We start from the raw sequence: 25,607 nt of genomic DNA on the forward strand, positions 1-25,607 counted from the left end.
TGGCTGCCACATGTCAAAGGAGTGAAGAGAGAATCATAACAATGGAGAATTTGTAAAACCAGCAAAGTGTCTTTCATTCCATCATTGCTCTAAACTGCTGTGTGTACTTAGACAGCTCCTCAGTTTGATCCTGGAGTTCCCTCATGGCATCTGCATTTGGATATTGTATTGCAGCATTTTTGGTGGCGAGAGCCAGATTCTTCAAGAGGCTGCAAAACTGGCTGCTGCTGTGGAGAATGTCGTTCCGAGCATCTCTTTCTTGAGTTTCCTGGCAGAGAGAATCCACTAGCTTTTGTCCCACCATAATGATCAATTTGCTGTGGGATATAAAGACTTCGGGTGGCTGGTTGTTGCTCAGACTCTTAGTAAATACGCCAATGGCCTTGTGAAGGGCACTGAAACACAGCTTACAGTGTTCTGGGAGAGCGATTTTCTTCGCAGACTCCTGCTTGCTTTGAATTACAGTCTTTTTTGCAAATGGCAAAACCTGGAAAAGGGTGAAAAAAAAAAAATAGACTCAGCTTGGGTGCACACTGATTGTTTCCTTATTTGCTCTACACTGTATTCTTCACTTACAGGGAGGTTTTTTTAGTTAATAGTCTCCAAATTGCCCCAGTCCAGGACTCTTACAATCATTTCTCTTTACATAAAGTACTGGACTTCAAAGTGGTGTTTTCTCCCCGTTGCCTTTTTTCCCCAAACAAATTTCACTGAACATGATTTTAATAATGGATAGCACACAAAGTGCTGTAGCTAAACATCAATCATTTACACAGTCTGGACTTCAAACTTTCAGATAGTACAAAACATTTAGACTTGATCTTTAATGGTGCTGACTTTATGAGGGTTATGAATGATTAAAACTGTACAATATCAAGAGGATCAATCCTTATGCCAGTGCATTACACGATATTTTTAAATACTAACTCTCACAGCTTTATCCCAAACGATACACAAAGGCAAGAAAATAAATAGTATGACTTTAAAGTAGAGTGGTTCTTTACATTTGAGGAAAATAAATGTTTTGCATGGGTTTTCAGCGGTAATTCTAAGAACTAGTTCTGGGAAAATGAACTATGAGATAACAAATAGATCTCTAGGTATAGATATGTGTGTCCAAATGCAAACTATTTTGAATTTTAGCAAGCACAGAAATCAGGAAATAGAAGTCCTCATAAGTAATACTTTTGAAAATCAGAAATACCTTTGGTTTTGAATCTGTACTCTTCTTTGCTACTTCTTTACCTGAAATGATTTTCTGTGCCTGTTAGAAATCAAAATGAAAGCAAAGTTGAAGTGGTTTACATAAAAATATTTAAATATAAATGTGCTTTTCACTTATTTCAGGGGTAAACAACTACTTGCTATGCTTCCTTCATGTTATGGACAACAATGGTATGTTTATCAGAAGCAACTGTAGGTTTTTTCCTACTAAAAATTTAGTGTCTGATCCTGCAAGATCTAAGATTGAAACCAACATAACATTTCCTAAATTCTAAGGACAAGCCAGCATTTCTTTGTGAAACCAAGAGAGTTATATTCTTAGTAGACGTTTCAGTAATTCTAAGGAGAATGATTCTAACAAACATCCAAAAATATTCTAACAAATAAACTTGATAATTCACAGGAAGAGTTTAATCTGTTAAATCAAAATTGTCTACAAAAGCGTGCTTTCCAATACAACTCAAGTTAGAAGGTTAACATCTCTGTATAGTTATGTCAGAGTCAAACAAATAAAATGTACTGGCTAGAAGAGAACTACTAGTCAGAAGAAATAAATTGCTAATCCCCAGCTAAAAGTTGTCTCTCAAATTAATTTAAATGGGCAAGCTAAAAATCTTAGTGCTGGCTGGCTGCCTGCCTGGGTAAATTCTCAAATGCCAGTTCTCTTTGTTACTTAAAATTACTGATCATTCTACATGTGCCATCTAGCACTCTTAAGAAAATCCTGAATTCAGTCTGGAAAATAGGAAGTAGTGCAAACTGAATTTGGCAGTAGTGCAAAGATAAAATAGTGCTAATAGCTTAACATCTGCAAACAATCAGGAATATAGATAGCAAAATGCAGTTATACTAACCTGTAACTGAACATAATCACAGTCCTCCGTGGCATTTTCTTTTGGTTTCTCAGAAGAGACCTGACTTTGGTTGGGTTTATCAGGAGTATGTCTCTGAAGTGAATCTATTTCTATTCTTCTTGGCACTGTGATTTGTTTTGCCATTTTGTATTCTGGGTTCACTTTTGATTGCTTCATTTCTTGTTCCTTCTCATTCTTTCTGAAAAGAAGCTTTCCATTGGCAATGATGATGGATACAAACCTCTTGATATCATCTGGAATTGTGCGGGCTACCATAACAAAGCGATCAAGATCATCTGGGTTGTTCTGAGGTTTCCTGAGGACCAAAGCCTCTAGTGACCATTTGCAGTTGTTTAGAGCTTCTCTTGTTTCTGTTAAGATTTTGAATGAGTTCATAAGAATTTCTAGCTGTTTTTTAATTCTGGTCTGAAGATTGTTATCAGTGAGGTAAGAGGCATTTACCTTTATGACTTGAGCAAAGGCCAAGAATTCTCCCAGTGATACTTTTACGTGATCGACTGATCTATGGATTTCTTCAATGCTTTTCTCTAGGTGCTCCTGTAATCTCCATTTACTACTCACAAAGATCATTAGACTCGCAACCGAGCTGGATACACTGTGCTGCAGCCTAGTCAGTGTCTCTATGGCTACCTCAAGGTCCAGTTTAACTTCTTTGGCAGGCTCTTCTGAAGATGACATAGAAAAAGACTCAGCAGAAGAGTTTGAGGATGTAGACAGTGTGCTGCTTCTGCTATCCACACTAGAAACAGATAATCTGTCTTGTTCTAGTTTGGCATCTCTTGAGAACTGTGGAGGAGCACTGTACGCTTGTTCTCCACAACTGTTGCTGGATTTTTCCATCTCCTTCTTGGACTGCAAAGTGGTGGGCAAACCTTTGGGAATATCATAAACATTCTCTTCAGAGATCTGATTCTCAGCCTTTGGAGCCAGGAGACCTGGGGGTACATCACAGCTACCGTTTTGTGGCAAAAGCAGTACATCCCGTGCGGATGGAACATCATAAAGACGGATATCTGGAAACGTTAATTTCCGTTGTGTTGGTGGAATATCGTATAACTGTGGATTTACAATTTTGGCTTCAGTCTTTGTTGTTAGCACCTTGTACCTGGTTGGTGGTGTATCGTACAGCACCTGGTTCTCCAAGGAATGGCCAGGAGGGTTTTGTTTTAATCCTGGTTTTTCAGGTGATACTGGAATATCATAAATCCATTCTGACTTTCGAGGATTTGGCAAGGTATTGTAATGGCCCCAGAACTTTTTCTGAGATTCATTTTCTGCAACATCAGTTTCTCTTTTGGGAGGGACATCATATAACTGCAATAGAGCACACAGGATTTACAAACAGTGTTTTTAAACAAGAAATAAGAAACAAAACTGAATTCTCAGAGCGTGCAAATGTGTGCAACTCCAGTAACGTCAATGGAACTGCACCACAAAAAGGCTAGCCCATAATTTTTATTTTCTTTCTAAAATGCACAAGCTGCACATATGAAGGTTAAAATATTTTGAGCACAGGTGAGTAAATCATACAGCAGCGTCCCCAACCAGTGAAATCTGTGGGCTCTTTGCTGGCTCCTTTGGGGTGGGAAACTTTCATAGTTTTCTGAAATGGCTACAAGAAAGGTGAAATGCCAGTTTATTCATAGGTAATGTCAAACACTCAGTTTTACGGAATGAAGGAGGCAAGATTTTATTAGCCTCTGCATAAAAAACCACTTGATTTTCTAGTATCCCCATCCACATTCGTATGCATACCCTGACAAAAAATAAATCACCAACAGACACAACTGACCATTCTCAAATAACTGCAACGAGTTTAAATTTCTACTTGATAAAGGTTTGCTAAGACAGATACAGATCTTGTGCAATGCCTTAAAAATATGTGTGGGCACAGCTGAATTCTATAAGCTAGAAAATGTGAATGCAAGATCACTTCTTGTGTAAGGTAATCCAGACTAATACTAATAAGCACTTTGGGACAGATTGTACCTGGATGCCTTAAAAGTGTGAAGCACAAGCACGAGGGAGGGCAAGGAGCTATAGGAGCGTGAAGCAACAAGAAACAATTGAAGGTACCACTATGTAATAAAAATTTTAGAAAGAGCTGGCCAGGTCAGGCTTCCCATCTGCAGAAAGCGTACATAAAAAGGGGATCCCAAACAAGGGTGTTTCAGACCAACGCCAGAATTTTCCAAATTTCCCATGAACAAAGAATTCTAAGAAAATTTGATTTTGGAAGCAACAATAAACCGTGTCACCGAAAGGAAATGTGCTCCTAGGCTGTTGCAGCTGGTTGGTACAATTGCTAACAGCCATGAAGATGCCAGAAATGCCAGCTTCAATGAGCAGTTGCTCCTATGCTGGCGCCTCAGATCTGGATAGCACCAGTCCTACTGTCCCTGCTGAATAGACTCTGTGCAAGACTGGCTTCTCCAGTCATGGGGCAGCCGTGAACCTACAGCATTTCTCTTTAAATCCACGTAACTGGGAAGCCTCAGATTTCCTGTGCTGGGATGGTCTGCCCTGAGATCCCGTACCCCAGCCCTGGGGATATGTGCTAAGGAGCCTGGCAAAATTCTCTTGGATCCTAAACTGGTCAGGAAACCTGAAACATTTGGCATTCAACTAAAAAAAGAGCTTCCATCCAGGCATTTTATTTGTTCTGAAATTTCAGATCAGCCCTTTCTTCAAGGATGGTACTTGTCAAACAGTGGGGAAGAGATTGAAGCCTGACATTCCCCCTCCCTTCCCCCAAGCCAGGTGTGCTCCACTCCCAAAAAAGGTGGCAGGAGTGCTGCATGGAATGGGGACAGTTAGTTTCTAGCTGCTTAAATATTACAAGCAGACATTCAAGAATGTAGGGTATTGAATTTACTTTTCACACTGTCATAAAAAGAAGTTAAGTCAAGAGTTCTTGTTGCCTGCAGTCTAAAAAGCAAATGCAAACGCAGTGGTAGTCCTAGTCCTAGTCCTAGCCCCCTGACTACCCAGGGGCCAGGTAGTATTTGCTTCTTTAATATGAAGAACAAAGTACTGCACTGAAGATGTGCTGGTCTTATCCCTGCAATCACCTTGAGGGAGGTTCAGCACATGTGCCCAACGTCATAGCAACAAGAGATTATTCTCACGTCCAAAGAGTCTTACTTACATTGCCCACCGGGGAGTCTTTCTGGATAACGGCTCCTGCCTTTTCTTGGCTGGACGGGATGTTGTAAAGCTGCTTCTGCTCTTCCTGGAAACACTCGGTGGATGTGACCAGCACAGAGCCCTTTCGTGCGGTGGGCGGAGTGGCACCGCTCTGGTCAAAGGGAAAAAAAAACAGGTTGGCTTCAATCCTTTTTAGAGCCCACTGAAGACTTTGGTGGAATCAAAGGCTTTCGGGCCCTACACTGAGTAGCTCCTAGTTTGGACAGCGTGGGTCAAACTCAGCCTGCTGGAGAGCTGCTGGAGCGGTGGGGGGGGCGGTGGGCACTCGGTGGTGCAAGGCAGCCACCACCAACACGCCTGGCTTTGGGTCCGAGCAGGGGTCACCCCACTCACACAAAGTGGGTAACACAAAGAAGTTTGTGGATAACTTGGTAATAAATGAATTAGAGTCGGCTCAACCCTGCACTGCTGGCTGCTGCCAGGGAGTGTACGATGACGCGCAGGGAGGCTCCGCTGTCATGCTTCAGTCCCACACACACCTTTGCGTGGTAGGTGATGGGATGGGGCCTGGCGTCTGTCCCAGCCTGGTCACCTGCACAGGCTGCAGTGAGATGTAAAGGAAATACAGTGACATTCAGTCTCTCCAGGGAAGCATGGTATCAAGAGCAAGATGATGTAACAAGACGCTTCAGCTGCAGTCGATGTGGTGCCCTTCCCCTGCGTGTATCATAGTTACATGATCTAATCCCTTGCATTTTGTTGCCCAGGAGGCAGGTGGTGGGGGTGACATTTAGTTTCTTTTTGTACATGCGCTAGTGACTCTTCTGTAAACATCTTGAAATCTTCACGATCAAATGATACAGAGACAAAGCACATTTCCTGATGGATAAACCAAGGCAGAGAGGCTGACACTGATACTGAGAATTCATCTGTGCCCTGGAATTCAGTAATGGTAAAACTGAAAGTGTCTCTTAAAAACGGACTAAATTTAAGACACATTTCTCTAAATGTCTAACAAAGTCAAAAGAAAACTGCTTTAGGTTTTGAACTTCCCTAAAAATATATGGATTTCTGCCAAATTTCACAAAAGGGAAACAGGAAAACACTAGAATTTACCTTAAAAACTATTCTGAGATCCCACAGGGTCCCAGCTGCAGGGGGGTGAACCATGGCAGGACTCACCTGCGTGAGCAAGGACTCCCGGCGCTGTGTGGATGGAACATCGTACACCTCACTCCTGATATTTGGGACTGAAGCCCGGCATGCTCTCGGGAGAGTAAACAGGTGCTTTTAGGGGGAGGAAAAAAACAATAATGAGAAAGCTACAGTGAGCAATAAACTCAGGACATCTTTGTAAACTCAGGACATCTTTGAAAACTCAATTAGTTGAATAGGCCACCATTAGAGTAATCACTCTTAAGTGATTAAAAACCTTCCACTTTTTCACTGATGGTGATACACAGGAAGTGACCTTACAAGCAGGCATGGTATTTTTTTCCCCCGTAATTCTCCTTTGACAGCATTTCTGCTTTATTTCAGATAAGATAAGAGTTGGCGCATACAAATCAAGGACAATCTGCCTTACTAACCAAGGGAGGGAAAAGATTTGCAGAAAATGCAGCTTCAGTTATCACTTAAATCTTTAGACTACCCAAAAGCAGAACCACTAAAAAAAGAAAGGGGGGGAATTTCTACTTCTCCAGTCTCACAGAGCCATTAGGTCAAGCCATAGTTCGTGGGAGTATGAGCAGCAAAAAGGTACAGGCTGAGATGCATTATTCTGTAGTTATGAAAAACTGACTCATTTGGCAGGAGTAAACACAGTTACCTTCATGTCCTGTATGGCTCCATAAACACAGAAGACTGATACGGGAATTACATTATTTAGGTCAATTACAGACTAATTCTCCTGTTTGCTTAAAACATAATTTCAAAAGCTATAACCAGATCTGTGGGACAATTAGTTAAGGCGCCTAAATATGAATGTTGGGAAAGGACTTTTATGAAAGCAACCCCAAAACCACAGAGCTTTGTTCATTTAGCATGGATTTAACCTGACTCTCTGCAGTTGGTTTATAAATGGACTATTGTAAACTACTGACACACAGAAACACTGCTGAGTTACAATCAATTATTTAAAATTGAAGGTAGTGTTGTCCACGTCAGTGAGTGTTATAGTGACTAAATTTAGGAGAAATATGGTAGAGGAACAAGACTCCAGCTTTACAACTGCTTGCTTTGTCTTTGTGAAAGCTCTTAGCTCTCATCTGAAGAAAGGGAATGATGAGTGAACACAAATCCCCTTAGCGCTCTGCAATGTGAGCCATCTTGCTTGCAAACAGAGGCAGAAAAGAGGAGACTTTCCTGACTTCAAAGGGTAAAAGATAAGTGGTATCAAGAAAGCCATCCTTAGCCCACTGTTTTCAGACGGACAAGTCTTACTCAGTATTTAGCAAAAAGGAAACTCACTGAATATCACATCTTACTATTTTTTAAAGTACTTTCAGTCACAGTAAAGCAAGAAGGTGCCCTGTGTATTAGGCAACAAATAAAGAAGTGACAAGGCTTTTCTATGGAGTGAAAGCACACAGGCTTGGAGGGATTTTGTTTTATTGCTTTCAATCAGCTCCGTCAAAGACTTACAGTGGCTTTACCCAGCTGCTCAGAGGACAGCTGAGCATGCCAGGAGCTTTGCCAGTTGTCCCATAGGATCTATGCGGGGCAGTCTGGAGCGCTGCGGTTCGTTCTGCACTCGCATAGGCCCTTCACCCCTGAGCCTCCCTGTGCATCTCTGTATGGCACCACAGTACAGTTGGTGTAGTAACAGCTGTGATGTTGTGCAAGAAGCAGCTCAGGCAAATCTGAACTTCTAAATAATAAAAGCAGGCTAGGAGTTTGTTTGGGTTTTTTTCTTCTTTCTCCATTAGAGTAAACAAGGCTTAGGTATATAACTCATGAAATGACAGAGACAGGAATAGCCAAGGAGCTCTTCTGTTGGGCCATTCATTCAGATAAAGAATAATAGATGATGTTTTCAGCCTGATTTGCTGGCACAACATGGAAAATTTGTATCAATCTTGCATTCAATTTGCAATGCCTTCTCTAGGGTTAGGAATGTGGAGAAATCAGATCGCACCACATGCAAAAGGGTCTTTTGTAGCTATTACTCAGTCTGAGCTTGCAGTTATGGTAACTGTACACAAAGGCTGGGTGTGTAGCTGTGGTACTGAAAACATAGGTTTCAGTCACCAGAGATGTACTGAGTTTGTCTGTTTTCCAGCACCCATTTGCCACACAGAAGGAACCAGCACCTCGGTTTCCATAAATTGCCTTTCTGCACAGTGGGATGAAAGCTGGCTGACTTGAGTCCCATAAATCAAATGATCACTAAATCAGCCTAAAAGGCTGTATAGTTCAGGGCTGAATTTCTTTCCTTTTCCTTTCTCAATTAATATTTCTAACATGATTTTCATACGCAGAATAAAGAGCCACCCAGAGCTGAAGAAGAGCTCATGGGACTGAATAAAAACTTGTACTTGAGCTCCTCCCTGCCCTCCCCCCCGGCTCTATTTACCTTTTATTATAAAAGATTCCCCATTCATTTTATGCTGAAGAAGGCACCATTTTTTTCTGTTAAGTCACTTGATCTAACATTTAGTCAAATTACATTTTCCACTTACATGTTTAATTTGATTGCCCAATGCAAGGAGCAGGGAGAAAGAAGAGGCCAGGCAGCTGTAACGAAACCCTGGAAAATTAGGTTTGCAATTCCTGTCCATAACTGGGGGGGACTGGTGGCTGCTTTCATCCCATACACCCCGGTCACTGTCTCAGCAGCAGCAAAAACAGGCTGGGAGAGAAATCGATTCAGGCCACACGACCAAACCCTGTGCCCTCCAACATGTCTAGAGTAGGTGCTGCTACTTTGTGCAAGCGTAGTAACAACCTTGAGTAACAGAAGAGAGAGGCAGCAGCACTCTGGGCTTGCTGAGGTGCTGGAAATAGAGAAACTAGACCAAAGGCAGCAATCACAGAGCAAAGAGCTTTTTTTTTTTATATTATGAATCATCTTCCTGTGCAGATGGATGCAAAGACCCCACGTGTGACCAGAGGACTCTGGATGGATGCATGCTGTAGACCATCAGAGGAGAAAGTTCTGTGTCTTGTTATTTTAACTTTGGGGTAGGTTTGTAAATCATTTCTAGATTCTTCCAAACAAACAGTATATTCTTTACTTCCTGCCCTATTTTACAGCTGCTTTAAACTGTCAAAAAAAGTGAGGTACTACAGAATATAGAGACTCTCATCTGTTGCCCAGAGCAGCATTTCTCACATAATGCTACAAACTGTAGTAGAATTGATGGGAGTTTCCTAAACACCATTTATTTGAATGGCTTTGCTGCAAATTCCACTGATATGCTCAGGCCAATAGCCTTTGTTCTTTTCCCTCTCCCAATGATTGTTTTAATAACAGCATTTGTTACTTTTATAGCTGCTTATATTCTTACCTGGTTTGTTGAGCTTTGGGTCCTTTCACTGAGCAGCTGTGCAGCCAAGGCTGGTACTTGATATATTCCTTGGGCAGGCAGGGTAGAGACCCTAGCTGGAGATTTAACCCACCCCTCCATCTTCTCATAGGTAGATGACAGTGCGGTAGGCTTGGGGACAGAGGGAACCTGGTAGATGTTTTGTTGGCCTGCTGGCAACTCTGCGGAGTCGCTCTGGGTAGAAGGAGGCAGCAGGACAGCCTGAGAGGCAGCGAGGAGCTGGAGGCGGTTAGCAGGGGCCAGGCCCTGCCTGCCATGGAGGGAGCATTTCCACCAGCCCTCACTGCCAATGACGTTTTGGTCCAGAACCGTCAGGATGTCTCCTTTCCGGAAGGCCAGCTCATCTGAGCACTCCGCTTTGTTGTCGTATAGTGCCTTTGCCAAGGTATTCTGGAGAGAGAAAAACCACCGGCATTGTGCTGTTACACCAGCAAAAATGTTAATTAGTTTCCGGTTCAGTGTTTATCTCCACCTTAATTTCAATTTAATTCAAGTCCACCCATTTTCACATTAAACATTTCTCAGAGCATTGGTTTCAGAGAGTTAAACGTTTGCAGCCTGTGTCTGCTATGTTCAGTGCAGTAAAGAAATAGATAATAATAATACTGCAATATGTTTCTTCACCACCTTTTTCCCCTGAGGCTCTTGAAGAGCACTGCTAACGTTCATTACTTAGACTTATTACTTATGAACATCCCTACACGAAAAATAGGTTGCCTTTCCCACTAGCATTCTGCAAATGCTTAGTCAGAAGCTGCAGAGAAAATGCATCACCCACCCAAAAATAAAACTCATGCCTTCCTGCCTGCTACCCAATTTATCTGAGGACTTCAACTGCACATGAAAAAGGCTAATTATTTCTTACCTTAAAAAAAAAAAAAAAAGAAAAAGTCCTACTTTACTTATTTTCCTTTAAACTTTTTCTTTTCTCAGAGCCTTATGAAGACAGACCTCTCAGTAACATCAATGCTAAGGGGGTTAATAAGTGCCCAGTGGTCACATCAGCGGCAGAAATACTGTTGAAGAGCAGCGGTGGGCTGCAGTTCTTGTGAAGACCCAGACTCCAGCTAGCTGTGTCCATGTCCACCCCAGATTAGAGAGCTGGATCCTATTGATTCAGAGCATCCCAGGCTAATGATTTATGTGACACATTAGCTCAGGAAAAAAATCTAACTATGCACACAATGACACCAAACAAATAGCTCTGCTGGCTGGTAAATCTTCACAGCAGGTCAGTGTGTTTGTGAGCTTATCTTCAGGTAAGCACATCTGGACCAGCATCTGTGTTTCTCTCCATCACACACATCACCTGTACCTGAATACTTCTGTCTCCAGTATATCTTTCAGCATCTTCATAGAGTGCTCTTATTGTAATTTTTTTTAGACAGGAAACCAAGGAAGAATAGAGCAAGCAACTTTCCCAAGATCACAGAAAATCTGTTAGATAGCAAACATTCATATTTCCTAGCTTCTTCACCACAAGTCAGCCCTACCTGTTTTGGCAGAAGCCTATAAATTTCTGGCAGTCATGAGTGTGTAGGTCACCACATTTTATTTTTAGCATATTTATTCTGGGCATTTGCTTACTCATTACAAGATGACAGTTAAAAGAATGAAAAGTAGTAGCAGCAGGCAGCTTTATTCACCCGAGGCATTTGTACAAAGGGTAGAGCGGGCTGTGGATGTACTGTTTTTCAGTACAAGATATCATTTGCTTTCAGCTTTAAAACGAGACTGACTGCTTCCCAGCCAGCGGGACACTGGCTGTGCTTCAGCATTAGTTTCTTATCAGAAAGTGCAAGTAATGTCCGAAGAGATAGCACCCAAATAGGAAACGTGATGCCTTGTACTTTTGTCCAGAGCATTTGCTGTAAAGCAACAGCTGGTTTGAAGTTGCAGCAGAAGAAAACCAATTTGTCAGCTAGGCTGATGGAAGTGGCCTGTTGTTAGGAGCACGTATTTCTTTGTCAGGGTGGCCACGAACAATAACCTTTTTATGATACGTGGGCTTGTCCATCAGCAGCTGCCAGAGATGGACAACAGTCCCATTTACCTTATGTCATAGCCTGGTTAAAATAGCCTTCTTGCCTTGAACATGGGAGCCTACTTTCTATTTGGACAATGCCAAATGCTCTGAACCACCTGTGTTGAAGCCAGGCCTTCAGGAATGCCACCACAGCGTTCAGCCAGGGTGGGTGTGGGCTTCACATGAGCTTGTTGCAATTGTAAAAAAAGGAAAACAACCAACTTTTCCTATTATTCCCCAGCAACACTTCTAAATCTGGCTTAACGTTTGACCCCTTCTTGCTTCGCACTGTACAGACATGCTTGAAAGACAGACTATCTTCTTCAGACCTGAAGAGGATGGGCAGAGGGACACTCTCCCCCTTTTGCAAACAGGCAACTGAAATGTGAAAAGCCTTATCCAGGCGCATGCAGGAAATTGGTGGCGGAGCCAGGAAGCCTGAACTCAGGAACTGAGCCCCCATCTAGTGCATTAGACAGCAAGACCGTCCTTCCTAGTTGCACCAACACAAATAAGAGGAAAATTTGGTTCACACTACGGTTTTAAAAGGCATCTAAATGTCAACATTTCCCCAGCTAATCCTTTCCTGTGGAAACAGTATACTAAACACATTATTGGGCCTAATTCTTTAATTAATCAATGCATGAAACTACACAAGTCTAATTTCAAATCTCATTTGTTTTAGATTTTCACTAGGTCAGAATTTGGCCCGTACATGTCAGTGAGAATTTCTGCGAATAATTACTGTAGACTACAACCGAAGTTGTGGGGAGGGGCTCTTCCCATCGGTGATACTTCAGCAACAATAAAATGTGACTGCAGCAGGTATTAGCAAGAGAAATAATTCCAGCTGTTGTCTCATCTCTTTTCCTAGACATCACTAGGTCTGCTTGGCTGCAAAATGAGTGAAACAAGAGAACAGCCAGGTCAGTGAAAGCAACGGGGAGGTCTAAGCTCCATTCAGCAGTGAGGGTATTCCACAGAAAGGTTGTCAAAAACTCAACTGACCAACATTTCGTTTGGCAAAGTCAGATGAACATATTCATGGGCACCCACACTGAATGAAAAGTTTAAAAATTAACTTTCATGGTTTAAGTCAAAAAACTTTTCAACAGAGGGGTCTCTTTGCTTGAAGTGCCGCGCACATTCCTTTGGTTTTGCCAATAAAGCTGTGCAAACATGCAAGGGCGAGTAGCCCACAGTGAGATACCAATTCAAAGCAGAACACAGTAGTTCATATTTTGAAAGGTGATCTCCGATTTGTGGAGCTCAAATTAGGGCATGTGGGCTCACATCTGTAGGCAACATGAATACCCAGGAACCTTTGAAATAATCTCAATTGCAAGTCAAGCAGGGGATTCAAAAAAGTTACAGGACACTTTGGAAAACCTGACCTAGGTAGAACAACAAATCTGTTTATAGATCACCTCATATCCCATCTGTAGGGCTGGAACCAAAAAATTTAAGACCTTACATAGAGAAGTGATGGAGACGGGCCCCAACCTCCAGGCTATAGAACATGAATGAACTGGAAGATTGTCAGACCTCTGCAGCTCAGCGGAGCTCTCAAACAGCAGAGAGGAAAAACAAAAAGAAAATCAAAGGTTCTTCCACCTAAGGCAGTGCTAAATTAAGTTTCAAGTTGCAGGACACATGGTCAGTACTATAGAGTTGGAGAGCAAATCTTTTCCATCCACTCTCAGTTTCAGTATGGCATAAGTGCACAGCAACATCATTCCATTCTTCATGATTTTCCTTCAGGAGTACCAGCCCATCACTGGCGTACTAGGCCAGCCACCGGTAGAGATATGTTTCCAGGTGACAGTGAAAGGCATTAGTGATCTAATTGGCTTGCAGCCCTTGGTGACATTTTTCAGTGCATTTTCAAAAGGGTAGAGAAACTTAGGGAGGTATTTTAATGAAGATTTCTTATCCTTTTGACTTGGAACTAGTCTCTGAAGGAATTTATAAGAGGTAGAAACATGTATAACACAGAATATATTAGCAATTTGTAACGAGCAAACTACAGGAAGGTCCCAGGCAAAACTCTTTCAAAAGACAGCCTTGTGTTGCAGTGCAATATGAGGATGCAAAAATAAAAAAAAAAACAAACCCACAAAAAAAACAAAACCACAACCAACCAACCAAACCATTGACACCCCACCCCCCCCCCCCCGCCCCGCCCCGACCCGACCTTCCCTGATCAGACTGTTCTGTGTATTTTCAGTGCCCACAGCCTGGCAAAAATTTGCAGCAATACGTTGAAAAAAACAATACCAGTTACTTTAGTGCTTAAGTAACTCCATTTCTGCTGAATTCTAATCTCCCCAGAAACACAGAAGAAGGAACATTTTCACAATGTGTAAAAACAACAGGTCAAACAGGTCTGCCTTTATCTGTTGCTCTGTGTCCTCCTCTGCTCCTCTATTTATTTACAGGACTATTAAGTCCCCTTTATTTCTTGTTTTCTTTCCAAGCATTCTGGTTGCTCACCTAACCTCTCAGGACCTGATCACACCAGGGCTAGTGTGGAAGAGAACCATGAAGCATTTCTTTTATGTAGTGTTATCGCCAAAGGAATGTAGGCAATACTGTTCTTACAAGTGCCGTTAGTTTTTAAGGAGTCCCAGCTGTGGATTCAACGAATATTAGCCCAGGATGCTGAAACAGATGCTGAAGATCAACCTAATACTGGTAAAACAAACTGTAACAAACCTACAGCAATGCCTAGCATCACAGGTGCTGATGTGTTTAGCTATTTTATAGGATACACTTAAAAGCAAGCATTGAACTAGCTGGCTTCAGTACTAGAAAGCCCTGTAGTTCTGGCAGCAAAGAGCTTGCTGTAGGTTAGCAGATTTTCTAGTACAGTTTGAGGTGGTACTGAACCCCACGGTGCTAGAAAAACCTGCTGGAACCACTGAGCTGGGTCAGTTATGAAAGCTAGATTGGTTATGTCCACGTTCCACTGAGATTAAACCCCTAGCAATACTCCCATGAAGAGGCTACAGCTGTACTGAGTAAACCAAAGCACTGCGAGGTCAGGTAAGGAAGCGCCACTCTCCCTTCTGTGCCCTGTCCCTCACTGACATCCAGCCCACCGCCGGCTCCGCAGCTCAGCGTTCTACGGGCTCCACCTGCTCATGTTAAGAAATAGAGTTACTGAGAAGCCAAACCTGTTCCAATTTGCTTTCTAAAGAAATCTCATTTTTTGGGATACTTTTAAGAGAACTCATCCCAGCCAACTGATTTTGTGATCCCAACAACAGAAGGAGCAATTTTACAGACAAAAGTTACAGGTTTATGGCAGGTGAGTGCTTGATCTGACAGCACAGAAAGACTTGGTAGACCTTGGCTATCTCCAGTTATGTGGAGCGAGGTTATTTGTAGAACAGGCTCTGGCTCATTTAATGCGGGGCTATTTGTCAGAAGTCAGGCCCTATCTACACTTTCAGCTGTCTAGGGCATATGTAAAGATTCACTGTGGCAGCTCCTTTCTATCATGTAAGCAGAAGCATCTCTGACCTGCCATTAACTATAAACAAGTCCTGCATTCCCAGGATCGCAGAGACCTTATGGGACGCTTAGCTAGGAGGAAGCTGTGCTTTGGGGCCAACGGCATCTGCATTTTTTCTTTATTACCAGAGGAGCGGAAACTGGCTGTCTAACACTATCATCCACAAAATGCCATCTAGGGCCAGCTGTGTATAGTTCTTCATTATTTTATGCGATCTCTTTAATGTGTCCTTACAATAACCAACATGTAATAAGTACTAAAGCCACACAGATGAGATCAAAGTGTTTTTCCTTCTTTGACATTTGTTGCTTCTTCCCTGTCAGCAGCCCTGAAAAAAAAATCTCCTAAGACAAAGAACATCTTAAAAGCCAGTTCATCGCTCCATGAGAAAGCACCTCAGCAGACAGCGCTGGTGCTTTTCTCTCACTGAGCAGATTTTAACTAGACAATGACAGAGCACAGTCCTAGCAAACAGAGGTTGCGTCCTCTGCAACCTCTTCCTGAGACGTTGTTCTCCCCCATGCAGAGTCCATGACCTCCTTAGAGCCATGCTAATCACTCACATACATTGAGCCAACCATACTGAATGGATTTACAGTACAAGACCCTCTGGTAACAGAGGTTCAGTTAACTTAGGTGTGAAGAAAAGTTCTTGTGTAGCTGGAAGTGTACCGCCTTTTATTGGATTGTAGATCAGATGTTAAGATAGTAACTCTCCCTACAAATCTGAATTTTTACATTTTTGTGTGGCCTTATCCAGCAACGCTCCCACTACAAAACCTAAAGGCCCTTGGGAGTCTTCAGAATGAAAGCAGTTAACTCATGTTTATTAATGAAGAAAGGGAAAATTTTAATTAAGAGTCAGTAAAGCTGATAATTGCACAGTTCTATAATGTAAAATTCTATAACCTCAGAATGGGAGTACTCACATAGAACACAGATGTCAGGCTATGTACATGATAAATATCTGTTCTAGAGACAAAAAAAACTACATTACTAAGATTTCCTGATCCCTCTCCTATCCCAATCCCTATCCTCAGCCTATAGTACAATCAACAGAAAAACCCACCCTCATAAAACATGTGCAAATGTTGCTAGAAAGTTCCTTCATTATTATAAAATGTTAATTTGAGCATCTTCCCTGCAGGTCTGCCAAAATAATCTCTGTACCCCGCCCTTCCCACTCAGTTTGTATTTGGAAACTCCAATTCAGTACTATTTACTATTTCACGTGATACATAGGTACTGTAGCACCTCACAGCATTTCAAATAAAAAAAAAAAAATTTTCATCTATTGTCTTAAATTTGCTTCTTAAAAAAAACAGTTGAAATACTCTAAAAAAAGAGATCGCTTTAATCACAGGAGTTTCTTTTGTGGATGAAGATAAATATTTTTCAGCTGCATTTTGCACATCAAAAAAAAAAAATCTGTAAGCCCTTTTACTGCAGAAAAGTGGGACTCTAAAGGTTTGAGGAGAAGGAAAAGATACAACTAAAGGCAGCAGGTTGTGTTTGCTAAACAGTTATGTTCATACATCAGTGACAGCCCCTGACATGTTTACAGAACTGTTTCCAGTTAATCTCTTCACCTCTGAACAAAGCCAAAGAAATAAACATTCTCCATTGCCCCGTTAGCTGGGAACACGCTTCCCAGAGAAGTCCCTTTTAAATAGTAGGCCAACTTGAGTCAATTTAAGTTTTGCCCAACTCAGTTAATTGTAGACAGAGTTCACATGGTTAACATTCACAGAAGAAAGAAGAATTTACCTTAAACACTCAGAGCTTTCTCTACATGCACTGCCTTCCTTCTAGCCATGGGGCTTGCACGTCCCACTTAATGCGCAGCATTTTCTGACTTGCAGAAGAAGCTCCTTCTACTGTATTTTTTCGTTTGTTTGCATATTTTGGAAAATAAGTGTTCTGGTCATACGGAAGTTTCAGATCTTTTTATATGAGCTTCAACAAGGAATGAATGTCAGCACTTGCTTTTATTGCCTATTCAACGGTTAACTGATTTTTGGAGGGTGGGACCAGGTGCTTATCAGCAGGTTTTAAATTCTGAATGGTCAAATCAGTTTTTGATAAAGCAAAGAACAACCAGTTCAAAAATTCCGGCAGAACCACTTAGACAGAAACTGTGCAGCTTCACATTAGTCAGTGCTGCAGGGGTGGGAATTACAAGCTGGTTCTGTTAATTTTCCCCAAACTCTCTTTTCTCTGCAAATGTAGTTAATCAAATCCTAGCTGTGTTAAAACCAACAGAAAAACACCACTGTTTTCAGTGCGATCAGGATTTCATGCCCATTCACAGCGGTTTTGCATGCGTGGTCTTATGCCCAAGTTCGAGGAAAAATAAACTGCCATTTCCTGATACTTAAAAAGCTGAATTCGTATGTATTTCTGGGTTTTGGGTCCTCCTATCCAAAGTTTTTTGCCTGTATGCACCAAATTACTCTCCTTTTTTTGACTTTTCTAAACCTCTTAGTATCTTAATTACATTTTACTACAACATTTATTTCCAAACATGGGTTTAAAGATACAGAACATTCTGCTAAGTACAAGTTTTCTCCTTCTGCCTCCTAAGCAATAGATGCTTCACAGAGACTCATCAGAGCAGGGTCCTTACTCTCCTTCCTCTGCCTGCCCAGGGAACAGGCAAAACAATTCCTAGGATGGGTTGTCAGGAGCAAATTGCAAATTTTTCATTTGCAGGGACTGCTGTATATTCTCCCCCAGGGTGCACAAGCATGACAGGATGCCATCCCTGCATCCCATCTGACCTGCGGTGGAGTTTCTTCTGATTCCCTGGATGTGGCAGAAGTGACAGCGGTGGAAGAGGCAGAGGCGCAGGGGTGGGTGTTCTCCGATCCGTAATGAATCGGCAGCAACACCACAACTCCCAAAGGCTGCCGCTTCCTCCAGCTCTCTCATTGCAGTTATCTGCCCCAAAACATTAATTCTTTGTTAAGACCACCCTTGGGGCCAAAGTTGCATTTATCTGAAATGTTAATATTTCTCTGGGAAAAGAAGTGGATGGTTTCTCACCTGCCCTAATCACTACGTGCATCACCGCTCCCCTGCAGCAGCTGTATGTTGCCCCTTCCCCGTCATTAGCAGAGGGCACGCGGTGACCGCGCACAGCCTGCCCCGAGTCGCAGCTGCCGGAGATCAGCTGTAACGTCAGGCTGAAAGATCCAGTTAGTTTCGCAGCCAAAGAAATTCAGCTTAGCACAAAGCAAGCTAATGCGAGGTGTCTGCGTGGGCGCTGTGCTGGAAGCTGGGGCAAAACCATTAACCTATGACTGTAAAATGGATTTGAGCCATGCACTCATTCCCCCCCCGCCCCGAGCAGAGCAGTATTTCCTGAAAATGAACGCTACCACCACTCCTTTCCTCTTTTGACCTTCAGTTCTCTCTGGAAAGAGAACTGCAGGACGTGGTCAATCACTATCCTAGAGTGCACAGACTTTCCCAGGCTCGTGTAACTCATATTGAAATTACTTGACATTTTCTTCATCAAAGAGTGACTCAAGTTGTTAAAACATTTCCATTACCCAATTTCTAGTAATCAGTGTGAAAAAACTTTTTGGTTTTTTGAGATAATGTATAACTCAAGTGTTAATCATTTAAGCTCATTATTTCCAAGAAAATATGGAAAGCCAGGGGTATCCTAATGGCCAGCCAGGGTCATTTACGGTAACTTTTTTAACAAGGCATATTATTGCCTAATATGCATGGGACAAAACCTTAACCTTCTTAACCATATTGTTGTTCTTGATAAAACATCTTTTCAGCTTAACTTGGATTGTATTTTAAAAATTAAGTCCATGTGCTCTGTTAGTAATGTGCAAATAAGATCAACCGCGTGCTTTGAAAAGCAATCCTGCTAGATGTGGATTTTACACCATATACACTTCCACTACAAATGAAATACGCAAAGCCATTAACTGCAACAGAAATAAAATAATCTAGTACTTACATTGACCTTCATTTTGCTGTCTCCTATTTCCCTGTTACTCCATCACCTGAGGAGGAGGATGTGATCCCCCGCACGCCCAGTCCGGTGGATCAGGCAGGAGCACTGGAGGGTCTGGCTGGAAGCCTGAGGAGCAAATGCCCAGCCTCCCTCCGCCTCCTGCTGCCTTCGCTGGGAGCCCCAGAGGAGAGCAGCTATGGGGAATGAAGGGAGCTAATTACGTAGCAAAATTATCGCCAGGGTGCAATTGGCCCGCAGCTGCTGATGCGAAGGAGGGCCTGGTGCAGGACTCACAGATGTCCCTCCTGCAGAGACCCCCGGGGAAATGCCTTTTCTGCTCTGCAGCTGCCTCTTAGCAGGAAAACACAGGGCAGCGGGGATGAACCAGAAAGCGAGGACTGGATACGGAAACATTTTTGTGCCTTTACAGCGTCCTTTTTTACGCCTGATTTTTTTTGTACACTAAAAGTGGTTTGATATACTTTGAAATTTTCATGTTCAGGTCTCTAGAAATCTCCTTTGTAGTTATAGAAATCCCTGCAAAATAATCTCACTCTTCAGAGGCAGAAAACCTGAGGAGAAAAGCTAGACATTAACTGCAGCTGGAGGGGTTTGTTTCTTTGAATATTAAAAAAAAATCTTTACTATTATTAAATAATAGTGTTATTTAAAATTATCGGTAGTTGCTCTTTGCTCAGCAGTGGCTCTGCCCAGGTTATGCTTATGCAAACGCACAGGTTTTACAGCTTTGTATTTTTGAGTACCAGGAGGTTTGCAAACTTTTACTGGTTTTGCCTTTGTATATGCTGCCTTTTCTCTGGCAAAAGTCTTTTCCTTCCTCTTTCCACGGTAGCTTCAAGATGAAATTAGACACTTGCTCCCAAACCCACAATGACCTAACTAGGAGAGCAATGCGTCTTGAATAGAAAATGGTGAATCGAAAACGCTTTCTCAACAAAATCTACACCTCTGGGCCGGGGCTAGGAGCAGACAAGCTGCTCAGGCAGTTGTCCAAATGGGAAAGAATTCCTGGCACAAAGCAGCTCATTCAGTGCCTTCGGGGGTTTTCTTTTCTTTTCTTTTTTTTTTTTTAATGTTACAACCAGCAGTTTTACTAGTTTGAACACTCCACGCAGAAGCTAAGGAACAGCCGGTCACTTACTACCCTGCAATTTTTCAGGTGTTACCAGTATTTGAAACGATCCAGAAATACAAGTAACAAAGCCACAACTTGTGGCCACAAAACTACTTTAAAATACAATTAAACATTCTCTTGATTTAATCCCAGACAGGATCCCTGCCACGCCGGGGCAGGGACCCCCCAAGGGGCTGTGGCCGCAGGTGACCCACGCCGGGGCAGGGACAGGGGCACGGAGGAGTGGAAGAAAATGGGCAGTCGTCACGGAGCAGCAGCAGCAGCCAGAGCGCTCTTCGCCCGGCCCCAACCTCCTGTGCCACCATCACCTCCTTGAAGGAACTGGGGCGACTGAGCGTACCCCACACAGAAATTAGCAAGTTGAGGCTCGGAAGGGGGAGGAAAGGTGCTCACTTAAGTGCTTGTTTAATTATTCATGGTTTATTCTTTCTCAATCACTCGAATCAGTGATGGGAAGTTTGTGCTAACTGGCAATAAATTAAAGGAGGTGAAAATTCCCTGGGTCGAGACCGTTTTGCCCATGGCAGAACTCCAGTTTTACCTCTTAAGAGTTCCCCAGGAAAGCTGGGCATTGACTCCACTTCCACCCACCTGCATCCCTGAGAGTAGCCCCAAATTTATTGTCTGAGGCCCAGAAAATGGAGACTTCACCAGTTCTCTCCAGTATTTCCTCTTGGCTGTTTAAGTAACTCCTTGCTCCATATATTAGCTCTGGCAAATCCTATTTGGAAACACGTATTTGCTCCCGGGTGTTTGAGATGGAGCCTGGGGGGTGACAGCAGCACCCTAGAGCCTCGGGGCTGTAGGTGCACACATCCCCGGGTGCAGAGCAGCTCCCAGAAACAAATCTCATGTCATTCTTCACGCACTCGTTTGTGGACAAGATGGGAATATGTGAACTTGGCATTTTGGAAGGAGAGACAAACTTCAGATCAACTTAATGTGTGTTTAAAAACACTCCTGTGTTGCCTTTGGCAACAGCACAGAAAATGTTGTCAAACAGTACGAGAACTATTTCCCAAGCGCAGCCCGTCATGCTAACTGTGTTTTAAATTGCACCAAGAGGTGCAATGTTTCCTGTGCAGACTGTGTCGCAGGTGTATGTGCAACAAGAAAGAAGTAACATCATTTCTCTGGCTGCGCTTCTGTACTGAATTCATTTTCAGAAACAGTTTCCCTTGTGAAGGTGGAATAGTTGGGGCACAGTGAGGAATGCAGAGCATGACCTGTCACAGTAAAGCTACTGATGGTTGGCACATGCTGCTTCAAGAAGTCCAGATAGCAGACGAAACACATCCTTAGTATTTTTGTATGAAGTATAACATTCAAATAGTGTAATAAACAGTACTGCTAAGGTAGTAGGAACCTTATAAACAGTTCATAAATTATATAGCAGAAATAAATTTGACTTTCAGTTGTTACTCAGCTGAATTTGACTGGGTGTGCTACGGCTGTGTCTAAAGATCTCACAGCAGAAGGGGAAATCAGCTTGCTACCATTACATTTATTTAGCCATTGGCAATCCATTTAAGAAAACTAAAAATATCATGCCTAGAAATAGAAACTCTCTTCTCTGTGTAGAAATTAAAAATGTCCTGCATCAATTTCTGATGACTTAATGTAAAAAATAGTCCTCTTATCTTTACATGCCTCAATGGAAAATTTTGAGTGCAAAAGAATGACTCATTGAGCTAGTACTAGGCTTTTTTCCTCCACTATATTTTGTATCAAATTTCCAGGAGGCAGTTTATTTACAGTAAACACTGAGATCATAATCCAGGGTGAAAGTAATAATTCCATTACGCTGCTTGTTAGACTTGCAGTCAGTAGGACGATCAAGGCACTGACTTTGAATCAAGGCTTCGGCATTCTCTAACCCTTATACATAGCTGCAGCAGGTTATTTTATCTCTGTATATATATAAAATTATACTAGATGCAATATGAATACACAAATAAATGTAAAAACCCTTATAAACTAGTTCCAGTCTCTCAAAGGAAACAAATACAGTACTTCAAAATTTTTTCTGTTTTGCATGTAACGTAGGGAAATTATCTATCACACAACAGGTCACCTGGGCTGTCACTGAAAGTCTCTGACCATGTAACTGTGTCTCAAATGTTACTACAGGATAGCAGTGAGACAGGTGGAACCTTGAAGTTATATATTTATTATTTCACAAATGTGTCTATCCACAGGTATTTGCCATTTGGGAATCCTGCTTTATTCACAGCCCTCCCCAAGAAGACATTTCTTCCAGGTAATGGTTTTGTCACAACAAAAAGAGCAGGGCGACAGTAGGTGCAGTGGCATCGCAAAGAGCCCTCCATCCACCTCCAGAGGAGAATACCAAACATTTCCAACATCACCAAGCACCATGCTGAATTCAACCACCAAAGCCTACTCTAGGACCCTCTTTTCTTAATTGTTTACATGCTGTACTTAAAAAACCAGACATACCTTTGCAGTTCTGTTGATTCTTATGTTTTTATCCATTGCTGTTATTCACCAGCAGCGTCACTTTGAGCAATATAGATAATTATGGCAGGATGAAGAGACTTCAGCTTTGCACAGTCACCGTGTGTTAGGAACTATGTCTCAAGAAAGCACATCTGACAGCTCTACCCCTAAAAGCATCTAGGAATTTGTAGAGAAGATTCTCATGAAAGATAATTTCTGTGACAACAGATAAGATTAAAAAGAACAGAATGCAAAACAGAAAAACCCTGTCAGCGTCTAACAGCGGGAAAAAACATCTGTCTGCAAGTGGAATTTTCCTTGATCTCTCTGTCACCAACTTGTCGCAATTAACCGCAGTCAGAAGGCTCACTCTTCTGTTTTGCTGCATGTTCCTGTATTTCCTCTTTTAGAAATGTAGTGAGCACAAGAATACGCACCACAAGAGCCTGCACAATGCTTGACAGAGATGAGACCGCCACGGTCGTATCAAGTCAGGATTTCAAAGCCAACGTTTTTCACACCTTCCAAAGCTGTCTGAACATTTAAGCCACCCATACAATTTTTTGTTATAAAGGGGCTTTGTGAAAACCTTGTGTATTACCATCCATACCTGGGGGTGAATGCTGTGTGAAAGACTCCTCCTGGCTGCACCGAAGCTTGAAGACGTACACAGGCAAATGTGTGGGCTTCGGCTCCTGTCCTGCGACATCCTGCTCAGTGAGTAGAGCAGTTCTGCTGCAGTGTGTTTGAAGGGTCCCTCACAGCCAGATGGAGAATTCCCTAACCCAAACTACAATTATCTTAACTACTTTTCCTTTGTTGCACTTCAGTTTTTCCTGGGACACAGTCTCACAGGGCAGCGCTGGGGGAAAGACAGCCTCTGTGTCCAGGAAATGAGAAATATTGATCCCAGACCAGTACCCCCTCTTAAGTAGAAGGTTTGAAATCTGTTTCAGTGGGTGGCAAACAAGCCTAATTCCAGAAGTGGCCTTTTAGGAAAGACTTTCCCTAGAGTTGCGTGCCAGTTACTGCCTGCCACGTCGGTGCACCAAGGAATGCTGAAGGCCAAAAGATACAAAACCGTAATAATGATTTGTCTCCAAAGTTGCTTTGGTTTCATCTTGGCACGGCTCGTTGGCCTAATGCATTAGCTGTGGCACCACCTCACCACGTTTCCATGATAGCTTCTTCTGAGGAGAGGCAAGAGGAGGTAACATGCCAGGTGGATACAACGGACCTTTAGACAGGCGATGGAGACTTTCTGGAGGAGGTGATAAATCCTGAGTATGACTGTGCTTCTCTGAGCAGAGCAGCTTGCTGGGATGTAGCTACCAAGAGGTACAGACTGCAAAACTCGGGAAGGGCTAAGTGGCTGCACTGGAATTTTAACTGATCAAATACAGCTTCTAGGTGTGAAGCCTCCCTGACTGTAGCAGGAAGCATGATCAGATGAATAATATTTACTTAGATACTTCCAGACTTGCACAGTGAAAAGATGTATTCCTCGTCAATCAAATGCAGATCTAACAGGACGACTACGTGTGTGCACAACCTTGTTCTTCCAGATGCAGCTATGGCTCCTCTTCACTGTAGTGCCACGTGCGCTCGCTCTGAATGCTGTAGAGCAGCCTTGGCCTCTCTCATTCTCGTCCCCCATCAACCACCAGAGTACCACTGGGATGTTGTACTAAACGATTTCACTTCGGGGTTGCGTTCTCTACCTAAATAGGATGAGTTTTTTCCAGCCCTTATGTCTTAAACATAAAACCCCCAAAGTTCTGGCCTCAAGCAAGATGATATACAGTAAGAAAAAAAAGAAAGGTGCCAATTTCAGGATGTTTTTGCATGAACAGAATAAAACTCTATTTCTGCATTGCAAATGAAAAGATGACAGAATTAAGGAAGCTTGAGGTGAAAGCTAGCATGCTGCTAACTTATCAACCACAGCAGTGGTTTAATACATAAAACGCCAAAATATGTTTTAAAAATAGAAGCGTCCAAAAACCAGTAGCAAATGTGTTACTTATGGACAGTTTCTTTAACAGAATTGAAACAAACGTAGCACTCTGAAAAAAATTGCCGCTGCTATCAATTTAGCAGGCTGGCTGTAATAGCAGAGGGCTGCTGTGGCCGAGTGAATACAGTGTGCCTCACTCAGTGTGCGTCAGGACTTCCCTTCTCCCTCCCACCAAGCTCTGGTTCTCCTTGTTTCTCCATCAAAAAAGCCACCAGAACCGCTATCTCATGTCTCCCATGTTTCTAAAGTTTAAAAAACTTGAAGAGAGGCAGAGGAGGAGCGAAGAGGATTGCTAAGCCTAGGAAATGTTTTGCAGAGCAGTAGCTTTTAAGAGGAAAATTAAATTTCATTCTCTACCTCTTTTAAAAAAAACACCCCACATTCTATACTGTTAAATCTATCGTTATGCCCAATTCAGATGTAACACAACAAACTAATTCATCAAGCTTTAACATGTCCCCAAAACCACAGCCTTCCAATATTCAATTAATTTATCCTTTGTTATATAGAAAACGAATACATTTTCTTCTTTATATATTAAATAACTTTTTAAAAGGTATCTTTATTTAAATACAGACAAAACCTGTACCCTCATCAGCCCTTGACAAGACACTTCATCAGTGGAAATGGAAAGTTAATCCAGCAGTAAGAACAATCTTACA

The 25,607-nt window shown here is 42.4% G+C and overlaps 1 protein-coding gene across 1 annotated transcript; it reads right to left on the bottom strand.

The window, feature by feature from the left end:
• Positions 1 to 73: 73 nt before the first annotated feature.
• Positions 74 to 19,327, bottom strand: CASS4 (Cas scaffold protein family member 4). Its single transcript, XM_059827312.1, has 7 exons — positions 19,316 to 19,327; positions 9,755 to 10,183; positions 6,429 to 6,533; positions 5,248 to 5,397; positions 2,079 to 3,413; positions 1,205 to 1,264; positions 74 to 487 (listed from the first exon to the last, which is right to left on the bottom strand). The coding sequence occupies exons 1-7, from the start codon at positions 19,325 to 19,327 to the stop codon at positions 74 to 76; spliced, it is 2,505 nt and encodes an 834-aa protein (XP_059683295.1).
• Between the last annotated feature and the right edge of the window lie 6,280 nt (positions 19,328 to 25,607).

The sequence above is a fragment of the Gavia stellata genome, chromosome 20 (genome assembly GCF_030936135.1).
Source record: "Gavia stellata isolate bGavSte3 chromosome 20, bGavSte3.hap2, whole genome shotgun sequence".
NCBI lineage: Eukaryota > Metazoa > Chordata > Aves > Gaviiformes > Gaviidae > Gavia > Gavia stellata.

Coding starts and splice junctions, on each gene's coding strand:
- CASS4 (XM_059827312.1), bottom strand. Junction 6,534..9,754: donor CCCAAAGCTCAACAAACCAG/GTAAGAATATAA, acceptor TCCCCCTAAAAG/CACCTGTTTACTCTCCCGAG. Junction 3,414..5,247: donor AAGACTCCCCGGTGGGCAAT/GTAAGTAAGACT, acceptor GCTCTATTGCAG/TTATATGATGTCCCTCCCAA.